Source organism: Salmo salar, chromosome ssa11 (genome assembly GCF_905237065.1).
Source record: "Salmo salar chromosome ssa11, Ssal_v3.1, whole genome shotgun sequence".
Lineage (NCBI taxonomy): Eukaryota > Metazoa > Chordata > Actinopteri > Salmoniformes > Salmonidae > Salmo > Salmo salar.
In genome coordinates this window covers 13,041,858-13,069,021 of record NC_059452.1, presented here as the reverse complement: position 1 = coordinate 13,069,021, position 27,164 = coordinate 13,041,858, and the positions used below count along the sequence as shown (strand labels likewise).

The window sequence follows — 27,164 nt, the reverse complement described above, 5'->3', positions numbered from 1 at the left end:
CTATCTGTTTCTCTACCTCTGGTTGTGGGGGTGAGAGGGGTTTCCTTGAGCGGTTCTCAGGGCCTGACGGACCGATGTAGCCTAGTGAGGTTAGTAGCCTGTGCCTCCTCTCCTTGTACAGGCTGGTAAAGGTGAGTGTGTGTAACACTTGTGTAACACTAGACACTGAGCCCTGCTGCCCTGAGAGGAGAGGAGGACGCATGGTGAATATTTAGCAGGGGTGTAACAGAGGTGAGTGTTACGGGGTCAAGAGGAGCTCCAGCTACATAGGCACTGACACACTGACATGCTGCTTAGCCACTCAGCCTCCAGCCTCCCTGCCGGGGCTAGGGAACTTAAACACTGTCACACACACACACACAAACACAACCCGATTATGAACACTGATGTTATACACTGAGTGTACAAAACATTAGGAACACCTTCTCTTTCCATGACATAGACAGACCGGGTGAATGCTATTGATGTCACTTGTTAAATCCACTTCAATCAGTGTAGATGAAGGGGAGGAGACAGGTTAAAGAAGGATTTAATTTTTGTGTGACGAATGTGTGCCATTCAGAGGGTGAACGGGCAAGACCAAAGATTTAAGTGCCTTTGAACGGGGTATGGTAGTAGGTGCCAGACACCACGGTTTGTGTCATGAACTGAAGCGCTGCTGGGTTTTTCACACTCGACAGTTTCCCGCGTGGATCAAGAATGTCCCACCACCCAAAGGACATCCAGCCAACTTGACACGCCTGTGGGAAGCATTGGAGTCAACATGGGCCAGCATCCCTGTGGAACGCTTTTTGACACCTTGTGGAGTCCATGCCCTGATGAATTGAGGCTGTTCTGAGAGCAACTCAATACTAGGAAGGTGTCCTTAATGTTTTGTACCCTCAGAGTATATCCATCTCTTATGTTTCGTGGGTTATCTCTTGGTGTTGTCTAAAAACTGTAACAGGGTCAGGAGATTGTAAAAGAGTATCAATGCTGCTGAGCTGTGTACATAGTCAACAGCCAGGCCCTATTACAATGAGAGACTGACTCAAGCTAGGGGACAATAACATACACATAAGAAAGCCCTTTGTTCCATAGACAAAGCCTTATCTAAAAAGGTCAGGCATTCTCGGCTCTGTTGGAAAGCGACTACGTCACAAGGGTAGCTTTCAAATGCCTTTTGATTAAACGAGGACATTCCGACACAAAAGCACTTCCAAAGTAAAAATGGCACTGATTTCCATCGCTGTGAATGACCCTCTAAGATGATCAAATATGCAACAGGTTCCATGATGACAGACATAGTTTCCACGACAGCAAAGGTCAACTAATCATGAACAATTGTGTCATTTCTTGGCGATGGGTCACGTATTCACATATACTGGTGTACCAGATTTTTTGGTCCCTGCCCGGTAAATGATTATGATGGCAACATCAATCCTCTAAGTAGAAAGCCAACTGACTGAACAGCGCTGTTATTCATTTCATTTCAATACGGGCTTTGATTCAATTATTTCATAAACAGTAAGACAAAAGCATATCATAAAACAATTTCTCGTGTAAATATACTGAGTATTTTGCGGCATGTCGAAACTTAATGAAAATAGGCCTATTTTTTTGGGGTCTGTTAATCCTAAATCTATTTGCAAAGGGATTGTTCATCTAACAAAATAAAATAACTGTCTTGCCATTCGATATTATGAGCAGTGGTATCAACCTAAACACAGAATTCATTCAGGTTTCTAGAGAACAGGCCTCGGATAACGTTATGTGTGTGACATTTCATTCATATTACAGTATATTCAAGAAATGCAATATTTCAAATGTATGTTGTCATTTCAAATGAGAGGCGAGTAAGAGACATATTCAATGATGGAATCCTCCAGATATGGCTAGTTGAATTCTGGACTGAAGTGTGTGGTTCACTTATCCTACTACGTACAACTCTACACTGGCTGGCCTAGTGCTGAGCTATGAGCTCAACTTGAAGATTCCTTTTCCCTGATATTTTATCACCGAAACTGCAAAAGGGCACTCCGAAAAACAGCAGTCTCAAGGAGCGCCTGTAACCTTAACAGAATCATGAAAGCTGACAGTTCATTTTTCACAGGCCCATAGATCTTTGGGTCTTATAAAGTAATGGGCTTTTGGGAGAGGGCTTTATGAGAGCTAAGATAGTTAACCGCCGTGTGCTTGAGATGACATGGGAGCTGAGGTCCTGCTCTCTAGGAGAGAGGATTATTCCCTTCCCTGGGATGGAGGGAGAGAAGACACTACTGTCTCCCTAATATAAACGTGTAATAAAGATTAATCTGTTGCTACTCGCCAGTCCAATAGCTTCTAAACTTGCTTGAAATAAGGTTGAAATCACTTTCGAGAAAATCTCGTTTTTCTGTGTGAGTTTCTGAGTTTTATTGTGAATCTCAGGACAAAGTTACGAGTGTGTGATGCCGTGTGTGTATGAATCGGGGTTTTGGCAAATGTACATATCGTAGTGTTAGAGAATGTAGGTAAATACAATATTGAATGTGTTTCTGTGTATTTGTCTGTGTGTGTGTGTGTGTGTGTGTGTGTGTGTGTGTGTGCATTGTTTGTGTGTTTTGTGGATGTAGGGGCAATAAGATCAAAGGCGGTGCCATGCGGCAGGGTTAGGCTCACTTACTGGGTGCGTCTGGTCTCTTGATGCCGCTGCCGCTGTTTGAGCCGCTTCCAAGGCCGTTGAACGCTGCGAGGTTCTCCGAGCTGTAGGCCCTCAGGACGGACAGCATGTTCATCTGCTGCTCGAGATGGGCATGTTCTGGCTTCAGCAGCCCCGGGGGACCACCAGGAGATGAAAGGAGACCCAAGCCCTGCTGCCACTGCTTCTCCAGGGGCGGCTGAGGCCGGGACTGGGGAGGGAAAGGGGCTCCAGGGCCCATGGAGACCCCTGGTCGTTGGGCCTCTCTAGCCGGGGACACGGCCTGCATTTGCTTCGGCATCTGATAGGTGGCTTTGTCCTCATCTTCCCCCTCCACCCCGTCCTCTTCCTCCTCCTCTTCCTCCTCGTCATCAGAGTGGGGTCGCTGTCTCTCCGGTTGGGCGGAGGAGGACTCGGTGCTGTGGCAGCGCTCGCCGGCCCTGCCTTCCTCATCCTCAGACTGTCCCTGCTCCTCCAGCTCCCCGCAGGAGGCCTTGTCTGAGAGCTCATCCCCAGCTGTTTCTCTGGCCTGGCTCTGCTGCTCCAGGGCTGGGTCAGGGCATGTCGCTCCAAACCCCTGGAGGCCTGGGGTCCTTGGGGAGCCATCGTACATGCCTCCATACTGCTTGTAGAAGTCGCTCTGGAAGGCTCCCATGCTGGCATGGGGCTCCATGTGGTTGGACCAGGCTGACTGGCTCTTCACCCCCTCTCTGTCATTGTCTTTGTCATGGAGGTGGGCTGGGCCCATGCTGGCCTTGAGGAAGTGGGAGGGCTCTCCCTGGTGCTCCTTGCCCTCCTTGCGTTGCTTGGCCTTGCCCAGGTGGTTGGCCTGCAGGTGGAGGGCCATCAGCTCCACAGAGGAGGTGGTGAAGGAGCAGAAGAGGCAGCCATGCCACGCCACGTTGTCCTGGAAGGTGACAGAGGAGCCAGGCAGAGAGCCTGTTTCAGGCTTGACATTGACAGACAGGTCCAGAGGCTCGTACTGGGACCCAGGTTTGCCCGTTGAGGGCTTGGCCTCAGCCTTCTCCTCACCAGTATCAGCCCTCTTGGCTTTGGGCTCACCACTCTCAAAGTAATGCTGGGACTGCAGGTGGCTCTCTCTCATCTCCTTCTCCTTCTTCAGGGAGCTGAGGACGAAGCTGTCCATGAAGGCCTGCAGGGAGCCCTGGAAGTTGACACCGTTTCCCACCATGCTCTGGTACGCCCGGCCCAGGTCTCTGAAGCTGGCTGGGACGTCTGCGGCGGAGGGGCCCTCTGGGCTCTTCATGCTTTCAGAGGGAGTGTCAGTTCCCAGGCCATTACGCTCTCGCTCTCTGTCCCTCTCACGCTCCCTGGGGGACAACATACCGGGAGGGGCCCACTGGTGGGGGTGCAACGGTCCCCCTCTGAAGTCCAGGCTGGAGGGCATGCCCTTGAAGACACCGCGGAGGACATCAGGACGTGCGAAGACGCCAACCTTACCGTGCTCCTCCTTGTGCTCAGAGGGAGGGGCGTGTCCGGAGGAGGGGCCGCCGCCATTCTGCCGCTCACGGTGGTGGCGCTCCAGGTGGTACTTCAGTGAGGCAGACTGGGTGCCTGCGTAGTCGCAGTGAGGGCACCTGTAGGGTTTCTCTCCTGTAAGAAAGATAGATAGAGAGAGAGAGGGAGAGGGAGAGGGAGAGAGAGAGAGAGAAAAAGAGAGACAGGAAATGAATAAGACAGGAAACAACAGTGAAAACCAACACAATGATCTCAGTGTTTAACCAACATTCAACAGAATTCTGCATTCAGCAAACAGCTCCTCAGCTCCATTCGGGGATTGGCATGTGAATACGGGTCGATCCAGCTCCGCCAAGTGAGCCATCACTCATGTCGACGCAATAAAAACCATTTCACCATATGGTGCTTTCAGTCCACTACAAGAGATAATATTTTCAACTGACAACACAACTGTCTCGATGTTATCTCTGTTTGCATGGTGGTTGTTGGTGGGCCTCTCTCTCTTGGCCTTGTTCGCTGACAGGCCTCTGCCTTGGCGATGAGACAGTGATTTCTCAGACGTTCTCTATTTGCAGTTTATCATAAATCACCATTCACAGAGAAGAAGCTCTCCATTCCTTCCTAGCTGAATGGCTCTACGGCTATTTGGAGCAAATAGTGAAAGACGCAGTCCCTTCATATGAAACTAAAACAGGCTTTAACTGACACAAATGAGCAAGAATGTACATATGGAAAACATGTGTCTGTATATCATGGTAGTATCATAGTGGTAGTAGCATCATTTGACTTACAGTGCAGGTACAGCATCTCTACATAAATACACTGTGTATGTAAATATTCATAAATATTCTTGAACGGTAAAATTGAATGGTAAAACGCAATTTGTCCAGAAAAGTGGATCTCCTTTGCCTTTGGACAGATAAGTTACTACCAGTATCTTAACATTAAAAGTGTCCTGTTAGCAATTATAATATATTTTAAACCAAAGCCAGATTTGGAATAAAAAAAACAACAAGCAGAAATGCTAAGCTTGGCTTTAGACATGGTAATGTTCCTGGCATGCATTTCTCTTGGATAAATTATAGCTCCAGTTGAAGTCTGAAGTTTACACACCTTAGCCAAATACATTTAAACTCAGTTTTTCACAATTCCTTACATTTAATCCTCGTAAAATCCTCTGTTTTAGGTCAGTTAGGATCACCACTTTATTTTAAGAATGTGAAATGTCAGAATAATAGTAGAGAGAATGATTTATTTCAGCTTTTATTTCTTTCACCACATTCCCAGTGGGTCAGAAGTTTACATACACTCAGTTACTGTTTGGTAGCATTGCCTTTAAATTGTTTAACTTGGGTAAAACGTTTCAGGTAGCCTTCCACAACCTTCCCACAATAAGTTGGATGAATTCTGGCCCATTCCTCCTTACAGAGCTGGTGTAACTGTGTCAGGTTTGTAGGCCTCCTTGCTCGCACACGCTTTTTCAGTTCTGCCCACAAATGTTCTATAGGATTGAGGTCAGGGCTTTGTGATGGCCACTCCAATACCTTGACTTTGTTGTCCTAAAGCCATTTTGCCACAACTTTGGAAGTATGCTTGGGGTCATTGTCCATTTGGAAGACCCATTTGCGACCAAGCTTTAACTTCCTGACTGATGTCTTGAGATGTTTCTTCAATATAGCCACATCATTTTCCTGCCTCGTGATGTCATCATTTTTGTGAGTGCACCAGTTTCTCCTGCAGCAAAGCACCCACAAAACATGATGCTGCCACCCTTGTGCTTCACGGTTGGGATGGTGTTCTTCGGCTTGCAAGCCTCCCCCTTTTTCCTCCAAACATAACGATGGTCATTATGGCCAACCAGTTCTATTTTTGTTTCATCAGACCAGAGGACATTTCTACAAAAAGTACGATCTTTGTCCCCATGTTCAGTTGCAAACCGTAGTCTGGCTTTTTTATGCAGTTTTGGAGCAGTGGCTTCTTCCTTGCTGAGTGGCCTTTCAGGTTATGTCGATATAGGACTCGTTTTACTGTGGATAGATACTTTTGTACCTGTTTCCTCCAGCATCTTCACAAGGTCCTTTGCTGTTGTTCTGGGATTGATTTGCACTTTTCACACCATGGTACGTTTATCTCTAGGAGACAGAACACATCTCCTTCCTAAGCGGTATGACGGCTGCGTGGTCCCATGGTGTTTATACTTACATACTATTGTTTGTACAGATGAACGTGGTACCTTCAGGAGTTTGGAAATTGCTCTCAAGGATGCACCAGACTTGTGGAGGTCTACAATTGTTCTTCTGAGGTCTTGGCTGATTTCTTTTGATTTTCCCATGATGTCATGCAGAGGCACTGATTTTGAAGGTAGGCCTTGAAATACATCCACAGGTACACCTCCAATTGACTCAAATGATGTCAATTAGCCTTTCAGAAGCTTCTAAAGCCATGACATCATTTTCTGGAATTTCCCAAGCTGTTTAAAGGCACAGTCAACATAGTGTATGTAAACTTCTGACACACTGGAGTTGTGATACAGTGAATTATAAGTGAAATAATCTGTCTGTAAGCAAATGTTGGAAAAATTACTTGTGTCATGCGCAAAGTAGATGTCCTAACCGACTTGCCAAAACTATAGTTTGTTAACAAGAAATTTGTGGAGTGGTTGAAAAACAAGTTTTAATGACTCCAAACTAAGTGTATGTAAACTTATGACTTCAACTGTAAATGTGTGAAGAGCAAGGGGGGTTGGAAAAAGTCACGAATTAAAGGATGCTTGTCAAGTATTGTGTGTGTATATATAGCTATACCATGTTTAGATTATACACATGGAAACCAACCGAAAAAAATGTTGCATTGTTACGCAAGACTGAATTGAATGATTTAATTCTCGCAGTAGTAAATCATGGATATAATTAGCAAATGGAATACTGCTCAAGTAATTTATCATTATTTGGAGGGCACCATTCCAGAAAAAGACTGTAGGATCTGCAGACCTACTGCACAGTTCTCAAATAAAGGGCCACAAATACAAACTCAATACAATATTGATACCGGACAGAGAGAAAGAAAATTAGAGAGGGAAAGGGAGATAGAGAGAGACTACCATGTTCTTTTCTTTTAACACAAGAGCGATTTTGAAGCATATTTAAAATAAACCATGCGAGATGAGCTTTTAACCCAATAAGTGCTTATCCTCTAAGCAGGATAACAAGGGGATGGGCTGATTTAATAAGGAAACGTCCCTGATGCAAATGATCATTCTCGATTCCTTTAACTGGACAAAATGATATTCTAGGCCCAAAATTAGAGTGAAATTTGAGTGATTAGTTTTTTTGCAAAAAAATATAATTGTAAGGCTGTTAATAATGAAAATGGTTATCAACACCACCATCCAAATATTAAAAAACATAAGACGACATAAGCTTAATCTTGGGCTTCAGACATTTGAATATAACCAGTGACGTACAGTAACGGTACAGTAAACAAATAGGTGGGTAAACTCTGATCACCGGTCGTGGTGAATAAAGTAACGCTCCCTATACTTTCAATGCATCTTTCCACAAACGGTGGGTAAACTGTGTTCACTTGCATTTAATATTATAATAATATAATATAAGGCATTTAGCAGACGCTTTTACCCTCCACAACACCACTGAATATAACTGAACATATGATACCTATCTAAACAAACCTTGAAGAGTAATCAATGTACACATGACTGGGAAATGTATTCCGTAAATGTGTGGCGCGGTGTGTGTGTGTGTGTGTGTGTGTCTGTTCTTTGTGGACCATTTGGACTCGCTAAGACATCTGCTCAATCATACGTCAGGGGCATGTGTGACATCTGGGGAATATACTGTATCCTGCCTTGCAACATTACACAGAATTTACTGCTAAAGGTCATTATGTACCCGTTAATCCACTTTTAATTGATATCAGTGCAAACAGCACAACCTCTGTGAAACACAACAGATCTCCATGGCACAAAAGAAAGGAATTATAATTGTTCATTGTTTAGAAATATACGTTTCTCCCCCCCAAATTTCTTTTTCATATATAAAGAAAACATTATCCCAATCAAGGAAAAATATAGAAAAGCAAATTCATATAATATGGGGCAACTATTTCACGCCTATTTCCTGCCACAGTACTATAAGAAGAGTATATTTTCATGAGAACTAATATAACGTTTAAATATATCAATGGATTCATCCTCCCAGCGCTGGGACATCTACTTCTTTAAGCAGTTCCTCGACTCCAACAGATTTCATCTGGATTTGGATGCTTCGTCACAGCTCCATAGTAACCACTCAGAATAAACACCCAGAGCCACTACAGAGGGGCAATTACAACGGTTAATAGATATGACATACTTTAAGATACATTTCCATATGGCTTTACTTAACGTTGAAAGGCGATTTGCACTGGGAGAAGTGCTGTTATTCAAATCTGATCTGGGCAGAACTGGGAAACCCTTCGGGAAAGGAACCTATCCAAACGCCTCACCTTTTAGTCAATGTTAAATAGCATTTAATAAGCGAGGCTGTTGGTCAGCAACAAACATCAACATAGGTGTTACTATACAGGAGTGTTGTTACATGCAAAGAGGTACTAGTTTGGAAAAGGGTAGGGAATGTTGGTACTAAACCTGTTCATGAGCGAGAAATTGAAATGACAGGGGGGAGAGAGGGAGGGAGGCAGAGAGATGGAGAGGGCGAGAAAGACATGGAGAGAGGGAGAGAAGGAGAGAGAGGGGGAGAAATGGAGAGCAAGATCACAGGTCCCCATTGATTCATTCTGATTGGTTAGGTTAAGGTTATGTGACATGGGCAAGGCCTGGCTCTTTCTCTGTCCCCGTTTTAAAGGTGAGTGGAAACTCCACTCGTTATTTCCCCTAAAGTTATGCGTAGCCATTGTCAAGAGCAAAGACCTTTTTATTTTTTACACACAGCTGCTTACTGCTAAATACTGCCTTGTCCAGAAGGGGACAATCTGTGTCTCTAATTGCTGTCACTGAAGCCTAGATTCATTATGTGACTTTCCCATTAAAATGTGAGCATTAATTTGTATAATGAAATATCACCCACTGCAGTGTTCATTAACTGTGGCCCCACACTGTATTCTGCACAATGTTAGCTACCTAGAAACTGTGGTTAATTTTACTAATGGATATTTTCCCACTCACTGTTCAAGAGGAAATTAATACTGTAACATTAGCTCTTTAACTTTTAGAGAAATTTAAATTCACTTCATTCCTTTCAACAAAATGTTAGCGAGTCATTAATCTAACATTGTGTTGCACATTGCGAGCACCTCTCGATAAGCAATGCCATTGTGCTGTTCAGACTGAATTACGATGAAGGGCGCATTATGTCATCTCAGAGTTCCACTGTTTTGCCATCAAGGAGGAATCTTCCCAGGATGTAAAAGTCATCACCTTGATGTAATCATCATCATTTCAACCTGAAGTCAATCTGATAATGTACGAGTGATTTAAAGGGCAACATCTTGTAGACACATCAGACGGTTCCTGTGCACGTAAGTGACCATGTTGAGTTGTGCTTACGCAGGGCCTGGCCTGCTGCACTGTGTAAGTTTAACGGAGGGCCTGGGATGAGGCCTCTGTTTCCTATCTGCTGAAATATGGCCCATTTGGGGACCCTTACTGTACCACTCAAAACAGGCATAACTCAGCCCCCCCTCTGTTAGGTAACAGATTTCCATGTCCCACCCCGCCCCTCCTCTCTTGGCGGTGAGGTATTCAGAGGTCTGCAGAATCAGGGTTGAGGCTGCTCTGGTCTCGATGACCTGGATGTGCTATTTTACACAAAGATCCTAATTATGGTAGTGCACAAGTGCTCCTGCGCTACGCTGAGCTACGAGCTATGCTGGCTCCTTAATTCCCCTCCAGACCAGAGGTATGTGGTCCTTATTAAAGGGGGAGGCACAGTTTGGGTGGTCTCCCTTCTCTCTTTTTAAGTGCATGGGCGGAAAAGAAAGAGAGGGGGAAAAAAGCAAGCATTGATTTCCTCAGCTGCAGGAGATTTCCATTTTAAGTTGTGAAAGCTTGCGCTGTGCCTTTACTGGCACTTAAGGATTACATTTTTTGGGGGGGATACTGTAAAATGGTGTCTTCAGATACAGAGGTCAGGACATCAGGCGCTCTATCCGAGGGCATTCACAGTTACGTGTAGAACAAGAACAGAGGCTGATAAGAAATGTAGTCCTAAAAACTCAGAGATCTCCATGAGTATACTGGATGTACTTTGTCATTCCCAGGCCTAATCTGAGAAAGAGAGAAAGCCATGCAGACTGAAGAGGTATTGTAGCATGGTGTAGTAGACTGTCACTGTACACTCAAGCTCTCCCCTCAGCCAAGTAATTAGAGCACGGCTCTGAAGAAATGCTAAACACTCATTTATAGGGTCATGCTCTTTTGTGTCTGATATGGGCTGACTCATAACATTATGCCATGGAGTTTCACAGGCAGTCCAGTACAGTACTCTAAGCTACATTCCAAGCAGTACTCCAAAGCTACAAGGTACGCAAAAAAAAAAACACACTCAATGCAGAAACATAGTGTAGAAACACGCTGTAACGTATAGTACATAGCATGCTAGATTAGCCTGATGGGACAATTAGCAGAGTGGACCTTCCTTGATCTAAGGTGACCTTAGAATGACCCGGATATTTACTGGGACATGTCTACCTTGCAGGGTAGTGTAGTGGAGTACTGTATAACAGCCTGCTCTGGCTCTGGTCTGTCGACACAGTGTCCACCTCATTACTCTCAATGGGACCACCTCTACCTCCCAGCAGCTAACACGGAAGCTTATCCAGGTAGAGATATATTTTGACACTTACATACGGATAAGATTAGAACAGTAGCTAAAGCGAGCCACTGAATGCCATTGTCCCGTTGATTGCAGCACATTACCAGGAAACAGCTGTGTGCTTCGAATAACTTTTCCCGCCAACGGGATTGAACACGGCCGAAATGGTGTTGACTCAAGTTGTAGGCAGAGAGCGGGGGCAGAAGGGATAACGGTGATGGCAGTAATATCCAAGGGGAACTCACTCCACTGACCTGTGTGTATCCTCAGGTGGACCTTGAGGTGGTGGGAGGTGCGGAAGGTCTTCCCACAGTAGGGGCAGTCCTTGATGGCCGAGCCCAAGCTCCTGTCCCTGTGCTGGGATGGGGCCTGCTGAACACTCCCCGCCGTCTTCCCCAGGTCATCCCCGACATCTGGAGCAACAAGAGAGACACACACAGACAGACACACACGGTGGTGAGTCACTTCAAACCGTCACCATGTCAGGAAACACACTTTTCTTTGCTTTGTCCTCCTTTTCCATCCAAATCTGCTAACACCACACAAAGTAAAACACATGAATGGGTTCACGTTTTGCCGCTATCCCCCCCCCACCCGTTTCAAGCTGACAGAACGCTGACAGTTCATAAGCTTTCAGACTCCTTTAGAAACACCGGGCCGACCCCCTCCACACTCTCCCACTCCCGTCGTAACGTTTTATCCCCGCTATCATCATCTTCTGGTAGCATATGGCGGATTGTGTTGAAATGAACAATACAGAAAAAGAAACGGCTCTGTCAGCAGTGGGCTAACGCGTCTCGCTAGCGCCCCGAGTTTGACAGGTAGCGTCGCTTCTGTCAGAGATATGAGAGGGTGATAAGAGTGACCTCACCCTGCTTGAACTGCCACTAATACCGCACAGATGTGTGGAGACCAACAACCGCTCTCCACATAATCACCCGAATCTCAGGAGGAACTGAAATAGATTTGAAAAGGGCTGACGGCGGCACAATCGCGAGGTGAGGACGTTGTCACATACGTTGACATGGGTCATGACCTCATTACACGACCAGCTAACTGTATAGACGGTTTCTCAAGGAGTCCTTGTAAGCTCTGATGTGTTATGAAAGCTACACTCTAGTCAAGCAGAATGACCAACGAGGTGGAGTGAATCTCCAGAGCCCAATACCAACATGATAACCTTGTTGAACCACATACCCTGTCCCACCATGGTTACTCAGGAAGAAGTACCAGTCCACAGAAAGATAAAGTATTCTGTTCATGCCTCCACCCCCCCTCCCCTGTTGCTTATGTTGCAAGCCAGTCAGTGCATGACCCACACCAAAGCCCACATGAGGTTCTAGTCCGGCACATGACATGGAATGCGTGTGGGGAGGGTGAGCGTCTGAATAGAGCAGCCCACTTAGGCAACCATGCCACACAATCAAAAGCATTTCTTCCAGTAGCCTAATCTATTCCTCTTTAAGAGTCAAATAAGGTTTAAAGAAAAGAAAGGCTGAAGTCAGCAGGTCCTCCTACTGCTGGCACTGATCACATGACTCTACACCCACACTGCCTATAGTACAGTGTACTATTGTAATTATGTGGATGTGACCCCCCCATCCCAAGACAACAGGCATACAGTATTGAACAGTTTACATATCCTTAACTGTAATAACCATAGCCCCGTTCATACTGTACACCCAATTCTGATCTGCATGTGACCTTTCCAAACCCACCCTCACCAAACCAATGCCCAGACACAAGGCTTTTCTAATCAATAATCCCAACATGTCTGCAGTCCATATACAGATATAGGATCTTAATTTGATCACCCTATTGCAACTTTTAAACTTGTAGCATGTTGAGGTTTAAAAAGGCTTCTAAAGTTTGTCATTTTCACTTTTCCCTTATGAAAAAATGTATCAACTGGTACAAAAATGTGCATTAATTATAATCCACATAATAGTTCACATTTCCTGTTGCTGCAGGATTATTTTCCTGCTGTAGGAATCTGGCTCAAATTAAGGGCTCGGAAACAACAATAGCGTTTGCTGGCCGAGAGTATTTAGCACCTCAGAGCGCAATTTGGGCACCGATTTTACATGTCGAACCTACAGCTGCCGGTCCCTAAAGCACAGCGCACAGACGATCGGCAGACGAACGCTAGATCCACATTTGGCGCGATGTGTTCGAGCCTTGAGATCCTACATCTGTACACATACTGTACTGCAACTCAATTCTCCACAAACACATTTACACCACCTGACATATCCCCTCTTGGCAAAGTTTCCTCCTCTCACGTAGCGAACACAGCTCCACCTGTCCACCCCAGATGAAGTTGAATTGGAGTTGAACTGGACATTGAATTAAACCCCTAAAAACACAGCTTATGGCCAGCCTCATCCTCTGGCCCTCTCTGTAGCAGGGTTAATAGTGATCATGTTCCAGGAAGAGGATGCACTCCAGCATTTAACAGTCCTTCAATAATGAATGTTCCAATCGCTATATACTCGCACGCAAACAAATACTCAAGCACACCTGCACACACACTATCACACACCAAAACTTCAATGTATCTGTTCATGTGGTGTATGGACGAGAGAGAGAGAGAGATAGAGATAGAGTCCCAGGCGATAGGCGTCCAGCGTGGTTGTCCTTAATCAGCTGACTGATCCCAAGCTTTTAATAGGGCCGTTCCAATTACTGTAAAAGTCATCCTGCGCCGTATAACCACAAATATTGACAGTTTATTGCGCAACACATTTATGACATTTGAAGGTCACCTCGTACATTTACACGTGGTCTTCCAGAGGAGCGAGTCTGGGACAGAGAGATTCTCGATAACTCGCCCCCTATAACTATTCTCCATGTATTGATTTTCCATTGCTTTGCTCCTTTTTATGCAAAGGAAAAATCTGCAAGAGAAACAACAATAAAATGATTGTCATAGGCAAGCCATTGGCTTCATATATTACCCTGTTAAATCTTGCAGCCATAACTCTCAATGCTGTCTCTCAGAGACGGCTACAGTGCACACACTGTTAGTGTACTGCTAGGCCACAGCTAGTGTTATACATGTTTAGTGCTTTAAGTTGGCTTAGTTAAAGTTAATATTACCCAGAGGGGAGCGGAAAGCCTTACATGGATCTGGTCAGATGCTTTCACTGTTGTCATTTCTTAGTGATCAATGTCATTTCTACAATTACTATTGATTTAACAAGCACGTTTAGCTCATAAATAAAATGACACAATTGAATGAAACATCCTTAATACTACTGTACTTATCTTACTACCCGCTGCAAACTGCAATTTTGCAGCGTGTTATTTTCCTTAGCTAATCTAATCTGCGTTATCAACACGTTGTCCTCTTTTTCCGCCAAGCACTGCTTTTCCAGTTCCATACAAACTGACACATCCCGGCTCTGTTGCAGTGGAATAATATCACACACATGCATATATAATTCAGGCTTTCTGATTTGAGACCAGCTCTGATTTTATTGGGCTCATCCAAATGTAATGGAACATAACAGAACAAAGGGCTGAGATCAGATTGGAGCAGAGTTGTACAGGCCATCTGGGAGGAGGATGAGAATCAGTCATTCTGGCTGCTGTCTGCTGCACTACAGCTCTGACACTACAGCTCTGACACTACAGCTCTGCTAGTGACACAATACAAATCTCCTCAACCAACCAAGGGGAAATGCCACAGTAGCCCACCGACACATACAACACTCGTACCTGTTTGTGTGTGTGTGTGCGTGTGCGTGTGTGCGCGTATGCGTGTCTGTCCTCTGAGACAGCCCCTCCAGACGGACCACACCCTGTTCCCATTAATGGAGAAAGCAACAACAAAGAAATAACTGAGGGGAAAAAGGCCTCTTCCTTAATGGTGCTCTTTCAATCACACTTCCAGGCTAAATTGTTCTGTGGTTTTGATTACAGTGATATCACGTTCACCAACAAACAAAAAAAAAAAGAAGAAGAAGATCAAATTGTGTCATAAAAACACAAGATGTCTCCCTCTCTCTCCATTATTCTAATGCATCACGTGTTCTGTCAAAGCCAGTGGCCTCTCCCTCGATGTAACTACTGTCATGCCGAGAAAAAAACGGTAAGGAAACGTGTGGATTTCAAAAAAAAAAGAGAGAGCAAGTAAACTGTGATGACATCATTTGAAAGGCATTAGGCTTTTAAAAATGCGCCCGGGGGGAGTTGATTTCCTTACGCCGGAGCAACACAACACCATCCGGCTGATGCTCTGTTCTCTTTTTTTATTTGGACGGGTGCCATCTTTGTGAACGGCTGGTTCATGCGAGTTAATCAATTTGAGGTTTAGTTACACTGCTGAGGCTAGCATTCTAGCCACTGCTAGAAAGTAATCTGAACTCGCAGAATTTATTAACCAAACACCAATTATCATTAAACACCACTGCATTATCCCTGCTTTTACTACCTGACAAGGACTACTTAATGAAATTTTAGATTAAAGTTATTTAGTGTGTGATTTATGGGCACAAAACTCCTAATGCAGACCACTATGCAGATGCTAGTGAAAGCACTTTTTTTTGTAGGGGGGGGGAGTACACCAGGGACCCAGAACCCTCTAAGGTATCACAGCAACCAGCTTCAGACCAGGAAAAACACTCAAGCATCTGAAAGACCACATGCACACGAGATGAACCCACTAGCACTTGGGCAGAGGGTGCCGTCAGTGACCCTGTGTAACAAAATGAAATAAAACACAATGAATAAGACATTCAGAAAGTGTTTACCCCATGATGTTTGTGAGATGAAACAGCCGCAAAATGTGTTACATATAAGGCATGCGGGTAAACAGGGGCACCAGATGTTCTTTGATGTTAATAATGGCATTTATTATTAATATTAATTAGACCGAAATCAGCAATACATTTGGGCCATTTCCAAGTCAATTAAGCAAAATGGCATTCGGGAGATGTTGAAACTACATTTTAAGGCAGGTGTTCAGCAGTCCCTTATAAAACATTTTCACAGCTACTGAAAAACAACTATTTTAGGCTGATTTTGTCTTTGTCGGCAGCCGGGTACTTGTTTTCTTGCTCCAAGCAGCGCCATGATTGAACCCTTCATTTATATATTAACAGAAATGGTTCAGTTTTATTTCCATTGTCGATATAACATAAATAGCAGTGATTTGATTAGTATATTAATGATGAGGCTATGCCTTGGCAGTGAGTTGCTTATGTGCATACATACACTGTATATGAGCCAGCAAAGTCCACACAGATTGACGAGAGAGATTAAACCAGAGATGAAATCATGATTATGATAATAACAATTTGTGAAAACACCGCGGATTAAATCTACTGTTGACAAAATTATTTTAACAGCTTAATTCTAGGGTACGGTACACAAGGCCAAAATAGACATTTCAACACCAAATGCTGTTCTCAGTCTGGTCACTCCTCACAGACCAGCAGTGTACTAGTACCAGCACCCGCGTCAACAGTAAATACCAGTCTGAAAAAAAATGGAATTACAGAGCACATGGTAGTGCATCCCAGTGGGGGATGCGTTGTCTATATAATCCCGGGCCCTATGTGTAAAGGGAAAATAATGTCATTTTAAAGCTCCATCCTGTGTAATCTGGACCTTGAAAGGGAAGCCCCACCTCCAGCTAGGTCCGATTTGGCAGGAGTCTTTTTTTTTTTAAGCTCCACGAGGCTGAGCCATACAATGGTACATTAACAATCTGTGCATTCATTTATCAGGGAGCTGGGTTTTGGACTCTGTGTTTATGGCGCACTGTACTTATCATCGCTGAAAATGAATGAACATGCCATGCCTCCCCTTGCAACAAACATGCACCTGTGCCGCAAAGATGCTAATCACAAACATTTATATTTATTAGTACTGGTCTCAGTAAAATTGGTGTTAGAAAAAAGAGGAGGAAAGATGGTCCTTTTCCTGCCTGCTGAAGGCAGAGGAGACATTTCTAAATTGTATTGTAGCACACATTTATTCGCTTATTTGTTCCCAATTATTTTTTTTTTGATTGATGAAGAGGTAGGGGAAATTATGTTAAATCAATTTTCTGTTTCATTTCCATATTTTATGGATTATTCCTCTGAATGAAGCTGGAGTCAGAACTCCCTGATGCCAAATACCATACCTGTACAGCCTTATTGAACTACAACACATCAAATCATGTGGCGCTCCATAAGGAATCATTCATCTCATTAATAAACTATAGGACCGGCCCACACAAGAGATTCAATAGAATACATTATCAGACATACACTGTACACTAAACCTCTTTATATCAAAAATGTTTCATATCATGGTATCATTTAGGAGGATGGCTAAGCTACTGTTTAGGATGCATTCGACAGTGGACCCCCCCCCGCGCCTCCTCCTCTACCAGTGACAGAAGGTGCATCTCTCCCTCTGTAAAGGCTATGCCTCTGCCGAGCTAGGGGAACAGGCTTGGTGCCATAAGTTTCTCCCTGGCACGGGCCCATCTTTGTTTTCTCTTCTCAAGTCTGTTTCAGGCTTCAAAGAGCATTGAAAAAACACCCAGACACAGCTAAAGAAGCATTGAGGTCTCACTAACGTTATCATTCTGCAGGATGATCACAGCTCCAGGGAGCGATGACAGGACAGAGGGTTGGAGTGGGACGGAGACGTCCACCCGGACGCCGCTGTCTGTCCGTTTGCATGAGGGGAGCAAGGGAGGACGGGGGCATTTGACTGGGCTGAAGGGACTTATTGAGGTGGGCGTCTTTTAGGACACAAAGGCCAGAAGGAGGGTTGGGGGAAGGGTATTAATCAGGGTAAATATTCATCATGCACACTGTTTGGCAGGAAGTGAGTAGTTATCATTAGTGAAGGCTGAGTAGGTCCTGCTTTCTATGGATCCAGACTGGAGGAGGATGAACAGGAGGAGGATGAACAGGAGGAGTGGGGGGGGGGACGATAAGGTGAGAGAGGAAGAGAGGCCAGGAGATAAGAGAGCATATCCAGTACCGATGAACTGATAACTCATATGTCCCTGTATAAAGGAAACATAGCATGTACTACGAGAACTGCTATCCTGCAATCATGGTAAACAAAACCACTTGGTAATACAACACGTGTTTCAGGAAGACAACATATAACGTCTTTACAGTCCACTGTATCAACGCTGCATGCATGCACTGTACCTTTAAAGACGAAAAAATCATTGTCTGCTATCATTGATTTCCTATTCATTTTCCAACACACCAAATCAACAACAAGCACAATGGGCAATCATAAACTGGAGTTACAGATCCACATTCAAGGCTCTCTACCACCAGGTACAGTATATATATATATATATATATATATATATATGCACACTCTACATGCTAGTCGAATATCTCATTCCAAAATCATGGGTATTAATATGGAGTTGGTCCCCCCTTTGCTGCAGTAACAGTCTCCACTCTTCTGGGAAGGCTTTCCACTAGATGTTGGAACATTGCTGCGAGGACTTTCTTTCATTCAGCCACAAGAGCATTAGTGAGGTCGGGCACTGATGTTGGGCAATTAGGCCTGGCTTGCATTCAGCATTCCAATTCATCCCAAAGGTGTTTGATGGGGTTGAGGTCAGGGCTCTGTGGAGGCCATTTCTGTATGGACCTAGCTTTGTGCACGGGGGCATTGTCAAGCTGAAACAGGAAAGAGCCTTCCCCAAACTGTTGCCACAAAGATGGAAGAACAGAATAGTCTAGAATGTCATTGTATACTGTAGCGTTAAGACTTTCCTTCACTGGAACTAAGGTGCTTAGCCCGAACCATGAAAAACAGCCCCAGACAATTATTCCTCCTCCACCAAACTTTACAGTTGGCACTATGCATTCGGGCAGGTAGCGTTTTCCTGGCATCCGCCAAACCCAGATTCGTCCAGATGGTGAAGCGTAATTCATCACTCCAGGGAATGCGTTTCCACTGCTCCAGAGTCCAATTGCGGCGAGCTTAACACCACCATTTTAAATAAAAACAGAAATACCTTATTTACATAAGTATTCAGACCCTTTGCTATGAGACTCCAAATTGAGCTCAGGTGCATCCTGTTTCCATTGATCATCCTTGAGATGTTTTTACAACTTGATTGGAGTCCACCTGTGGTAAATTCAATTGATTGGACATAATGTGGAAAGGCACACACCTGTCTATATAAGGTCCCAAAGTTGACAGTTCATGTCAGAGCAAAAACAAAGCTATGAGGTCGAAGGAATTGTCAGTAGAGCTCTGAGACAGGATTGTGTCGAGACACAGCTCTGGGGAAGGGTACCAAAACATTTCTGCAACATTGAAGGTCCCCAAAAACACAGCGGCCTCCATCATTCTTAAATGGAAGAAGTTTGGAACCAACAAGACTCTTTCTAGAGCTAGCAGACCGGCAAAACTGAGCAATCGGGGGGGAAGGGCCTTGTTCAGGGAGTGACCAAGAATCCAATGGTCACTTTGGCAGAGCTCCAGAGTTCCTCTGTGGAGATGGGAAAAACTTACAAAAGGACAACCATCTCTGCAGTACTCCACCAATCAGGACTCTATGGTAGAGTGGCCAGACGGAAGCCACTCCTCAGTAAAAGGCAGATGACAGCCAGCTTGGAGTTTGCCAAAAGGCACCTAAAGACCCTCTGACACTGAGAAACAAGATTCTCTGGTCTGATGAAACCAAGATTGAACTCTTTGGCATGAATGCCAATCGTCACGTCTGGAGGAACCTGGCACCATCCTTACGGTGATGCATGGTGGTGGCAGTTTCATGCCTTGGGGACTTTTTCAGGGGCTGGGGCAGGGACTGGGAGAACAGTCAGGATCGAGGGAAAGATAAACGAAGCAAGGTGCATAGAGATCGTTGATGATAACATGCTCTAGAGAGCTCAGGACCTCAGACTGGGGCTAAGGTTCACCTTCCAACAGGACAACGACCCTAAGCACACAGCCAAGACAACACAGGAGTGGCTTCAGGACAAGTCTCTGAATGTCTTTGAGTGGCCCAGCCAGAGCCTGGATTTGAACCCGGTAGAACATCTCTGGAGAGACCTGAAAATAGCTGTGCAGCAACGCTCCCCATCCGACTTGACAGAGCTTTAGAGGATCTGCAGAGAAGAATGTGACAAACTCCCTAAATACAGGTGTGCCAAGCTTGTAGTGTCATACCCAAGAAGACTCGAGGCTGTAATCGCTGCCAAAGGTGCTTCAACAAAGTACTGAGTAAAGGGTCTGAATACTTATGTAAATGTGATATTTCATTATAAAAAAAAATTATACATTTGAAAAAATGTGAAAAAAACTGTTTTTGTTTTGTCATTATGGGGTATTGTGTGTTGATTGACGAGCATTTTTTTAAATCAATTTTAGAATAAGACTGCAACGTAACAAAATGTGGAAAAGGTCAAGGGGTCTGAATACTTTCCGAATACACTGTATAGTATATATATATATATATATATATATATATATATATATATATATATATATATATATATATATATATATATATATATATATATATATATACTATACAGTGTATATATATATACTCATTTCATGTATGTTTTCATGGAAAACATTTCTAAGTGATATATATATATATATATATACACTACCGTTCAAAAGTTTGGGGTCACTTAGAAATGTTTTCCATGAAAACATACATGAAATGAGTTGCAAAAATGAACAGGAAATATAGTCAAGATGTTGACAAGGTTATAAATAATGATTTTTAATTGAAATAATAATTATGTCCTTCAAACTTTGCTTTCGTCAAAGAATCCTCCATTTGCAGCAATTACAGTCTTGTGGACCTTTGGCATTCTAGTTGTCAATTTGTTGAGGTAATCTGAAGAGATTTCACCACATGCTTCCTGAAGCACCTCCCACAAGCTGGATTGGCTTGATGGGCACTTCTTACGTACAATTCGGCCAAGCTGCTCACACAACAGCTCAATAGGGTTGAGATCCGGTGACTGTGCTGGCCACTCCATTATAGACAGAATACCAGCTGACTGCTTCTTCCCTAAATAGTTATTGCATAGTTTGAAGCTGTGCATTGGGTCATTGTCTGTTGTAGGAGGAAATTGGCTCCAATTAAGCGCCGTCCACAAGGTATGGCTTGGCGTTGCAAAATGGATTGATTGCCTTCTTTCTTCAAGATCCCTTTAACCCTGTACAAATCTCCCACTTTATCACCACCAAAGCACCCCCAGACCATCACATTGCCTCCACCATGCTTGACAGATTGCGTCAAGCACTCATCCAGCATCTTTTCATTTTTTCTGCATCTCACGAATGTTCTTCTTTGTGATTCGAACACCTCAAACTTAGATTCGTCTGTCCATAACACTTTTTTCCAATCTTCCTCTGTCCAGTGTCTATATTCTTTTGGCCATCTTAATCTTTTCTTTTTATTGGCAAGTCTGAGATATGGCTTTTTCTTTGCAACTCCACCTAGAAGGCCAGCATCTCGGAGTCGCCTCTTCACTGTTGACGTTGAGACTGGTGTTTTGCAGGTACTATTTAATGAAGCTGCCAGTTAAGTACTTGTGAGGCGTCTGTTTCTCAAACTAGACACTCTAGTGTACTTGTCTTCTTGCTCAGTTGTGCACCGGGGCCTCCCACTCCTCTTTCTATTCTGGTTAGAGACAATTTGCGCTGTTCTGTGAAGGGAGTAGTACACAGCATTGTACGAGATCTTCAGTTTCTTGGCAATTTCTCGCATGGAATAGCCTTCATTTCTCAGAAAAAGAACAGACTGACGAGTTTCAGAAGAAAGTTCTTTGTTTCTGGCCATTTTGAGCCTGTAATCGAACCCACAAATGCTGATGCTCCAGATACTCAACTAATCTAAAGAAGGCCAGTTTTATTGCTTCTTTAATCAGTACAACAGTTTTCAGCTGTGCTAACATAATTGCAAAAGGATTTTCTAATGATCAATTAGCCTTTTAAAATGATAAACTTGGATTAGCTAACACAACGTGCCATTGTAACACAAGAGTGATGGTTGTTGATAATGGGCCTCTGTATACCTATGTTGATATTCCATTAAAAATCATTCCATTAGCCATTTACAACATTAACAATGTCTACACTGTATTTCTGATTAATTTTATGCTATTTTAACTGACAAAAAATGTGACCCCAAACTTTTGAACGGTAGTATATATATATATATATATATATATATAGCATCAGAGTTATATAAGCATCACAACCATTAACCGCTATTCTACATCAATTTAAAATGAATACAAAGTCTCATCAAGAGCCCATGTTAAAACAGTAATTATCAAGGGGAGAATGTATACTGATCAATATCTCAATTACATAAATGTGCACTTAAAGATCTATATTACCATCAAGGTGATGAACACACTTAACAAGGCCAAAGAGGAGAGGTGCATTTCAGTGTGATGTGCTTCAATTCAAGCTGTTCTGAATTGTACTGAAACTATCCCTCTCTCGCCCTCCACTGTTAGGGTGGCCGTAAATCCGGAGACCAAGGACATTTCCCATTTTCCTCTTATATGAACTTGTCCAGTGTCTCGGAAAATGAAATAAAAAGATTTATACTGCTGCTCTAAACACCGGGGTGTCTCGTGAGTGAGCCATACTGTCAGAATACATTAGAGAAAGGCCTGATTTTGGCAAAGTGGTATTAAAACAGTGGCCCTCCCCACAGCTATACCTCCTCTCCAACAGTCCCTCAGGGTTAGACTAGCTCAGCCAAAACACCACCACTAATAAAGATAATACTAATAATTGCCCTGTATTATGGAGGCAAGAACCAAATTGAAATGAGATTTCCTTCCACTGTAAATAAAAAAAGGAGATCAATGCCAATGAAATAAATGAATTAAAAACCTGCCTCCCTCCTTCAGTTTGCGGTGTCTCAGAACCAAATCCCAGGCTGTCCTCTCCTCTTCTCTTCTCGTCCCATAGCACCCAGTCCACCCAGTTTACACAGTCAATGCCACGCCTCACACATACCCCTATTAAAGAGCACGCTCTGTTCCACTGGCAGAATGTTAATTTGTTATGAAGGTCATTGACAGAGAGTAATAATCACCATTGGGGATCTAACAATTTGCCATTTCAGAGCATTGCAGCAGCGCTGATGACTCAACTATTAATAGACTCTCCCCCCCACCCCCCACCCCCCGCGCCTTATACGACTAAAAACTATTCTGGTATTTCCACCAAAAAAAAAACGTATGTCTTTATTCCATTTGTCTTTTTTTTTCTTCTACGGAGAGATATCTGACATTTGTAGCAAATGAATGTGAACCTAAGCCCAAAAGGAACGGTACACCATGGTTGGATATTGAAAATGAAATCACATTGTTAAACTGAGACGGGGTGGAAACTTTCTCTCCCTGCCTTCCTCTTAGTGTTGTACCAACAAACTGACATTTAACCAGACACTAGGATCCTCTTATACTGCTCTAATGCACTGAACCGTTTTTACACGCAAACAATAACAGTTTATTCTAAAACTCATTTACTCCCGCTTAGTGTTGCTAGGGCATTCAAACATATGTGTCTGTATTTGTCGCCAAACAAATAATTCAAGCTTAAGCAATTTTTTTTTTTTTTTATCAAGCTCAGAGCATTTGTTCTTTTTAAGTGATCAGCATTTATGGAATGGAGAATGGAAGTTTGAATCCTTTATCTACAGAGGCTCAACATTTCAAGACTAATTACAAATTAATCTGCATCTCCATATCTGCAATAAGAGTGTACAACTCCTCTCACTAAGAACTATCTGTTATATATTTATAAACCTCTACATACAGGAAGCAGGCGGTCGGGCAGGGATAGACAAAACCCAAAGAGGATGACATAATTGCTTGCCGTCTATATCCATACAGCGACATCAAGGCCGAGGATTGTGAATATTAATAATTGATCATTAGCTTGATATGTCTAAGCGTGCTCAAGTTTTGTTTTCAAAGTTGACTGGCTCCATTAGGTCGCTACTCAGGCCTGGAGTGCTCTTGACTAGAAGGTCGAGCATGTACACAGAGTAAGGCTCTTCTCTCTCTCTCTCTCTCTCTCTCTCTCTCTCTCTCTCTCTCTCTCTCTCTCTAGTAGGTTCTAAACAGGGAACGCTATCACTTAAAATGTGTTGTCAATGCAACTCATGGGACGCATATTAGACACAAAGTAATAGTGAACTTTGACTATGATCGCTCTGATGACCAATGAAAACGAGGCATACTGTACAGTAGGAACCTAATAGACGGAATGAAACACCATGTCCCATGACTGTCTGCATTGAAAGAGTGGTTAACACTTCTGAAGCAGAGCATATGGCAGGATATATGGAAACCATGGCGACTCCCTGGGCCTTCAACTTGAACCTGTTACCTCCGGCTGGCTGAACTACAGACATACAGACACAAGCTCTGATTGGTTGCCTGGCTGCTTCAGTATGTATACAGTCCTAAACATTCTCTCTCCCTCTCTCTCCCTCTCTCTCCCTCTCTCCCTCTCTCTCTCTCTCTCCCTCCCTCCCTCCCTCCCCTCATTCTGGGCCTGGATGGTGGTACACTCCCATGACGGCGAACCTCTGGGCACCTTGACTGCCGTTAACTGCTTGTGGCACGAGCCGAGGAAATGGGTCATTAAATCAAACGAGCCAGGGCCAACCTCCCAGCGTCCCAGATCTGTTTCCAATCAGATAGCTTCCTTTAAAGGGAGCCAGGATCTCACTCGGCATTAGCGTCATTAAAGCGGTCTCCACTGCTACCTGCGCTACCGCTCTAATCTGCATGTGAGCTGCACAGGGGAAAAGGGCAGACATCTTGTGATGAGGTAAATACTTGAAATGTTAGCCACAGGAGTGTCGTCTTACCCTTTAAACAGACACAAATATGTGATACAACCTCCTCCCACTCTCTCACCTCCTCCCACCCCCCCCCTCTCTTTCTCTCTCTCTCTCTCTCTCTCTCTCTCTCCCTCTCTCTCTCTCTCATATGCACATACTGTAGGCACACACATACAGTTCGGTCAAAATCCCTAAAACAAAACAGCAAAAATAGAGTTGATTGAACTATCCGATGGTAACAAAATGTGAAGGAGAAACTCTCTCCACACTTGTTGCCTTTACCTCGACAGTCTCTTTTTTTCCTTTCTTTTCGAGAAAAAGATAAATGAACACAATTTCTTGCACCTGTCCTACCTTCCCATCCTCCCGAAAACGATAAGGGATTTCATTAACGTGAGAACGCTTGGGCTGAAAGAAACATAATTGCTTCAGTGTTTTTGTTGCCGTCGCCGACGCCCTAATTTCTTCCTTGCCTTACTCTTGACTGTTAAGTGATCGTTATATAAACACAGTAAACGAAGCAAGGTTCAAATATTGAAAAACTGCGGTCATGTTAACACCAAACGAGGAGGAGAGAGAAACGAAGAAGAGGAAATGAGATGAAGTACGGTAATAGCATGACAGTGAGTGTAAGGGATATGATCAAGTGGGAAAGATCACTGCATTCTGTAATGATTTACGCACTAGGACTGATCCTCACCGGTCCTTGATGGATAACTGTATGAAAAAGATACATAATTTTTTTGACTTGCCATTTACACAGCATTGCACCTGAAAGCCGGGCGGAATAATAGACAGTTTAAAATGTCAGGGAACTAACTAAGAAAGGGAGACGGGTCGGCCTACGGAAATGTTAATTCGAACAGCCGTCTAATGGCCGTGGCAGCCCTGAAAAGGAATGAGGAAGTGGCTTCTCTGAACTAGAAAACACTTCCCAGATACACTTCAGTCCAATTAGTTAGGCCCCTTGCTTGGGTTTTGACCAGTCACAAACCAAATATATCTAGTTATGAAACCCCTCATAAGAATATTCTCCGTCTGGAAACACATATATAGGATTTACCTATCTATCCCAGAGCAGACCTGCATGTTGAGCCGGAGCCAGAAGCACATGATTGTGTTAATTAATCTGCCATTGTGAGCTGGGGGGAACAGCTGCAGTGGCTCTGGTGGCTGCGTTGTCAAAGCAAAACAATGCAATGTTAAGCTTCCCCGCTGAATCTTCCATTACAAAGGAGCTCCAACACAGGGCTAAATTCATAAACCCACAGATCCATTTTTACCAGCACTAATGTCTGACCTTTAAAGGGAAAAGGTTTTTACATGCTTAATTTCGGCTTGAAATATGGTCCGATATGTGATACCTAGGATTTGGGCCAATTGCCCCGAGCTTTGAAAACAAACAGATTGAGAGAGAGGGATAGAGACATGGCGAGAGGGAAGGTAAAGAAGCCTGATCTCTAAAACAGAGACAAACAGAGAGCACCGGGATTTCACTGTCTGGGCGTCGGTATTTTAAAACAATACATCTAACATGGTTAGGAGGGATCCATCGATCGCTGTTATGTTGCTTTAATTCAGGGGGTAGGGGAGTGCGAGGGTGTTTGCAGATTGATTCCGTGACAGCTACAGATAGCACGATGGCCGTGAAGACATGGCTGATTCCCACAGGAATAGGTCAGCTCTGTCATAAGTAATGGCTATGGAAATACATAGCATAGTATGGCATAGTATGAATTATTACTGTCGTGTATACAGTAGAGACATGTTTTTATCACCGGAGGTTGGTGGAACCTTCATTGGGGAGGACGGGCTCGTGGTAATGGCTGGAGTGGAATCATTGGAATGGTATCAAACACATGGTTTCCATGTTTGATGCCATTCCATGGGTTCCGTTCCGGCCATTATTATGAGGAGTCCTCCCCGCAGCAGCCTCCACTGGTTTGTATATTACAATTTACCCATACGTCAAGTGCATGCGAGACAAAACAAGTCAATTTATAGTAAATGAAGAAAGACCGTGGGATAGTATTAATTACTACGGTAAAGACAAGTTTTTATATTACAATGTCTGAGGAAACAGTCAAAACAGGGAACAGACATTTTCATCGAAATAAACTTTTTTTTTTTTTTACAATTTAGGCTGGATTCATTTAGGTGTTCATTTGTAGATTTGGGTAATCTCCATTGGCAGTCTGTTAAAGTCAGATAAACAGACTGTGATAAATACAGGAGATAAATAGCTACATAGAGAATTAGACACTGGCAACGTTCTAACACAATCTATGGGCTATTTCCGTCAGGCAGCAGGCTACAGCACAAAAAAAACACACTGATTGAGATAGCAGCTAGATGCCTCACCAACACCATGCTG

At 43.7% G+C, this 27,164-nt stretch overlaps 1 protein-coding gene across 14 annotated transcripts in view; it reads right to left on the bottom strand.

The window, feature by feature from the left end:
• Window positions 1-27,164, bottom strand: part of LOC106562015 (zinc finger protein 536-like) — a 183,900-nt gene that overhangs the window by 53,835 nt on the left and 102,901 nt on the right. For 12 of the 14 annotated variants that reach the window (XM_045689040.1, XM_045689046.1, XM_045689038.1 and 9 more), the window contains 2 exons: window positions 11,214-11,381; window positions 2,645-4,273 (listed from right to left, as the gene is read on the bottom strand). In XM_045689040.1, the coding sequence (XP_045544996.1) occupies window positions 2,645-4,273; window positions 11,214-11,381 (1,797 nt within the window). The remainder of the gene's footprint in view (window positions 1-2,644; window positions 4,274-11,213; window positions 11,382-27,164) is intronic. The other 2 variants (XM_045689047.1, XM_045689049.1) reach the window with 2 other exon arrangements.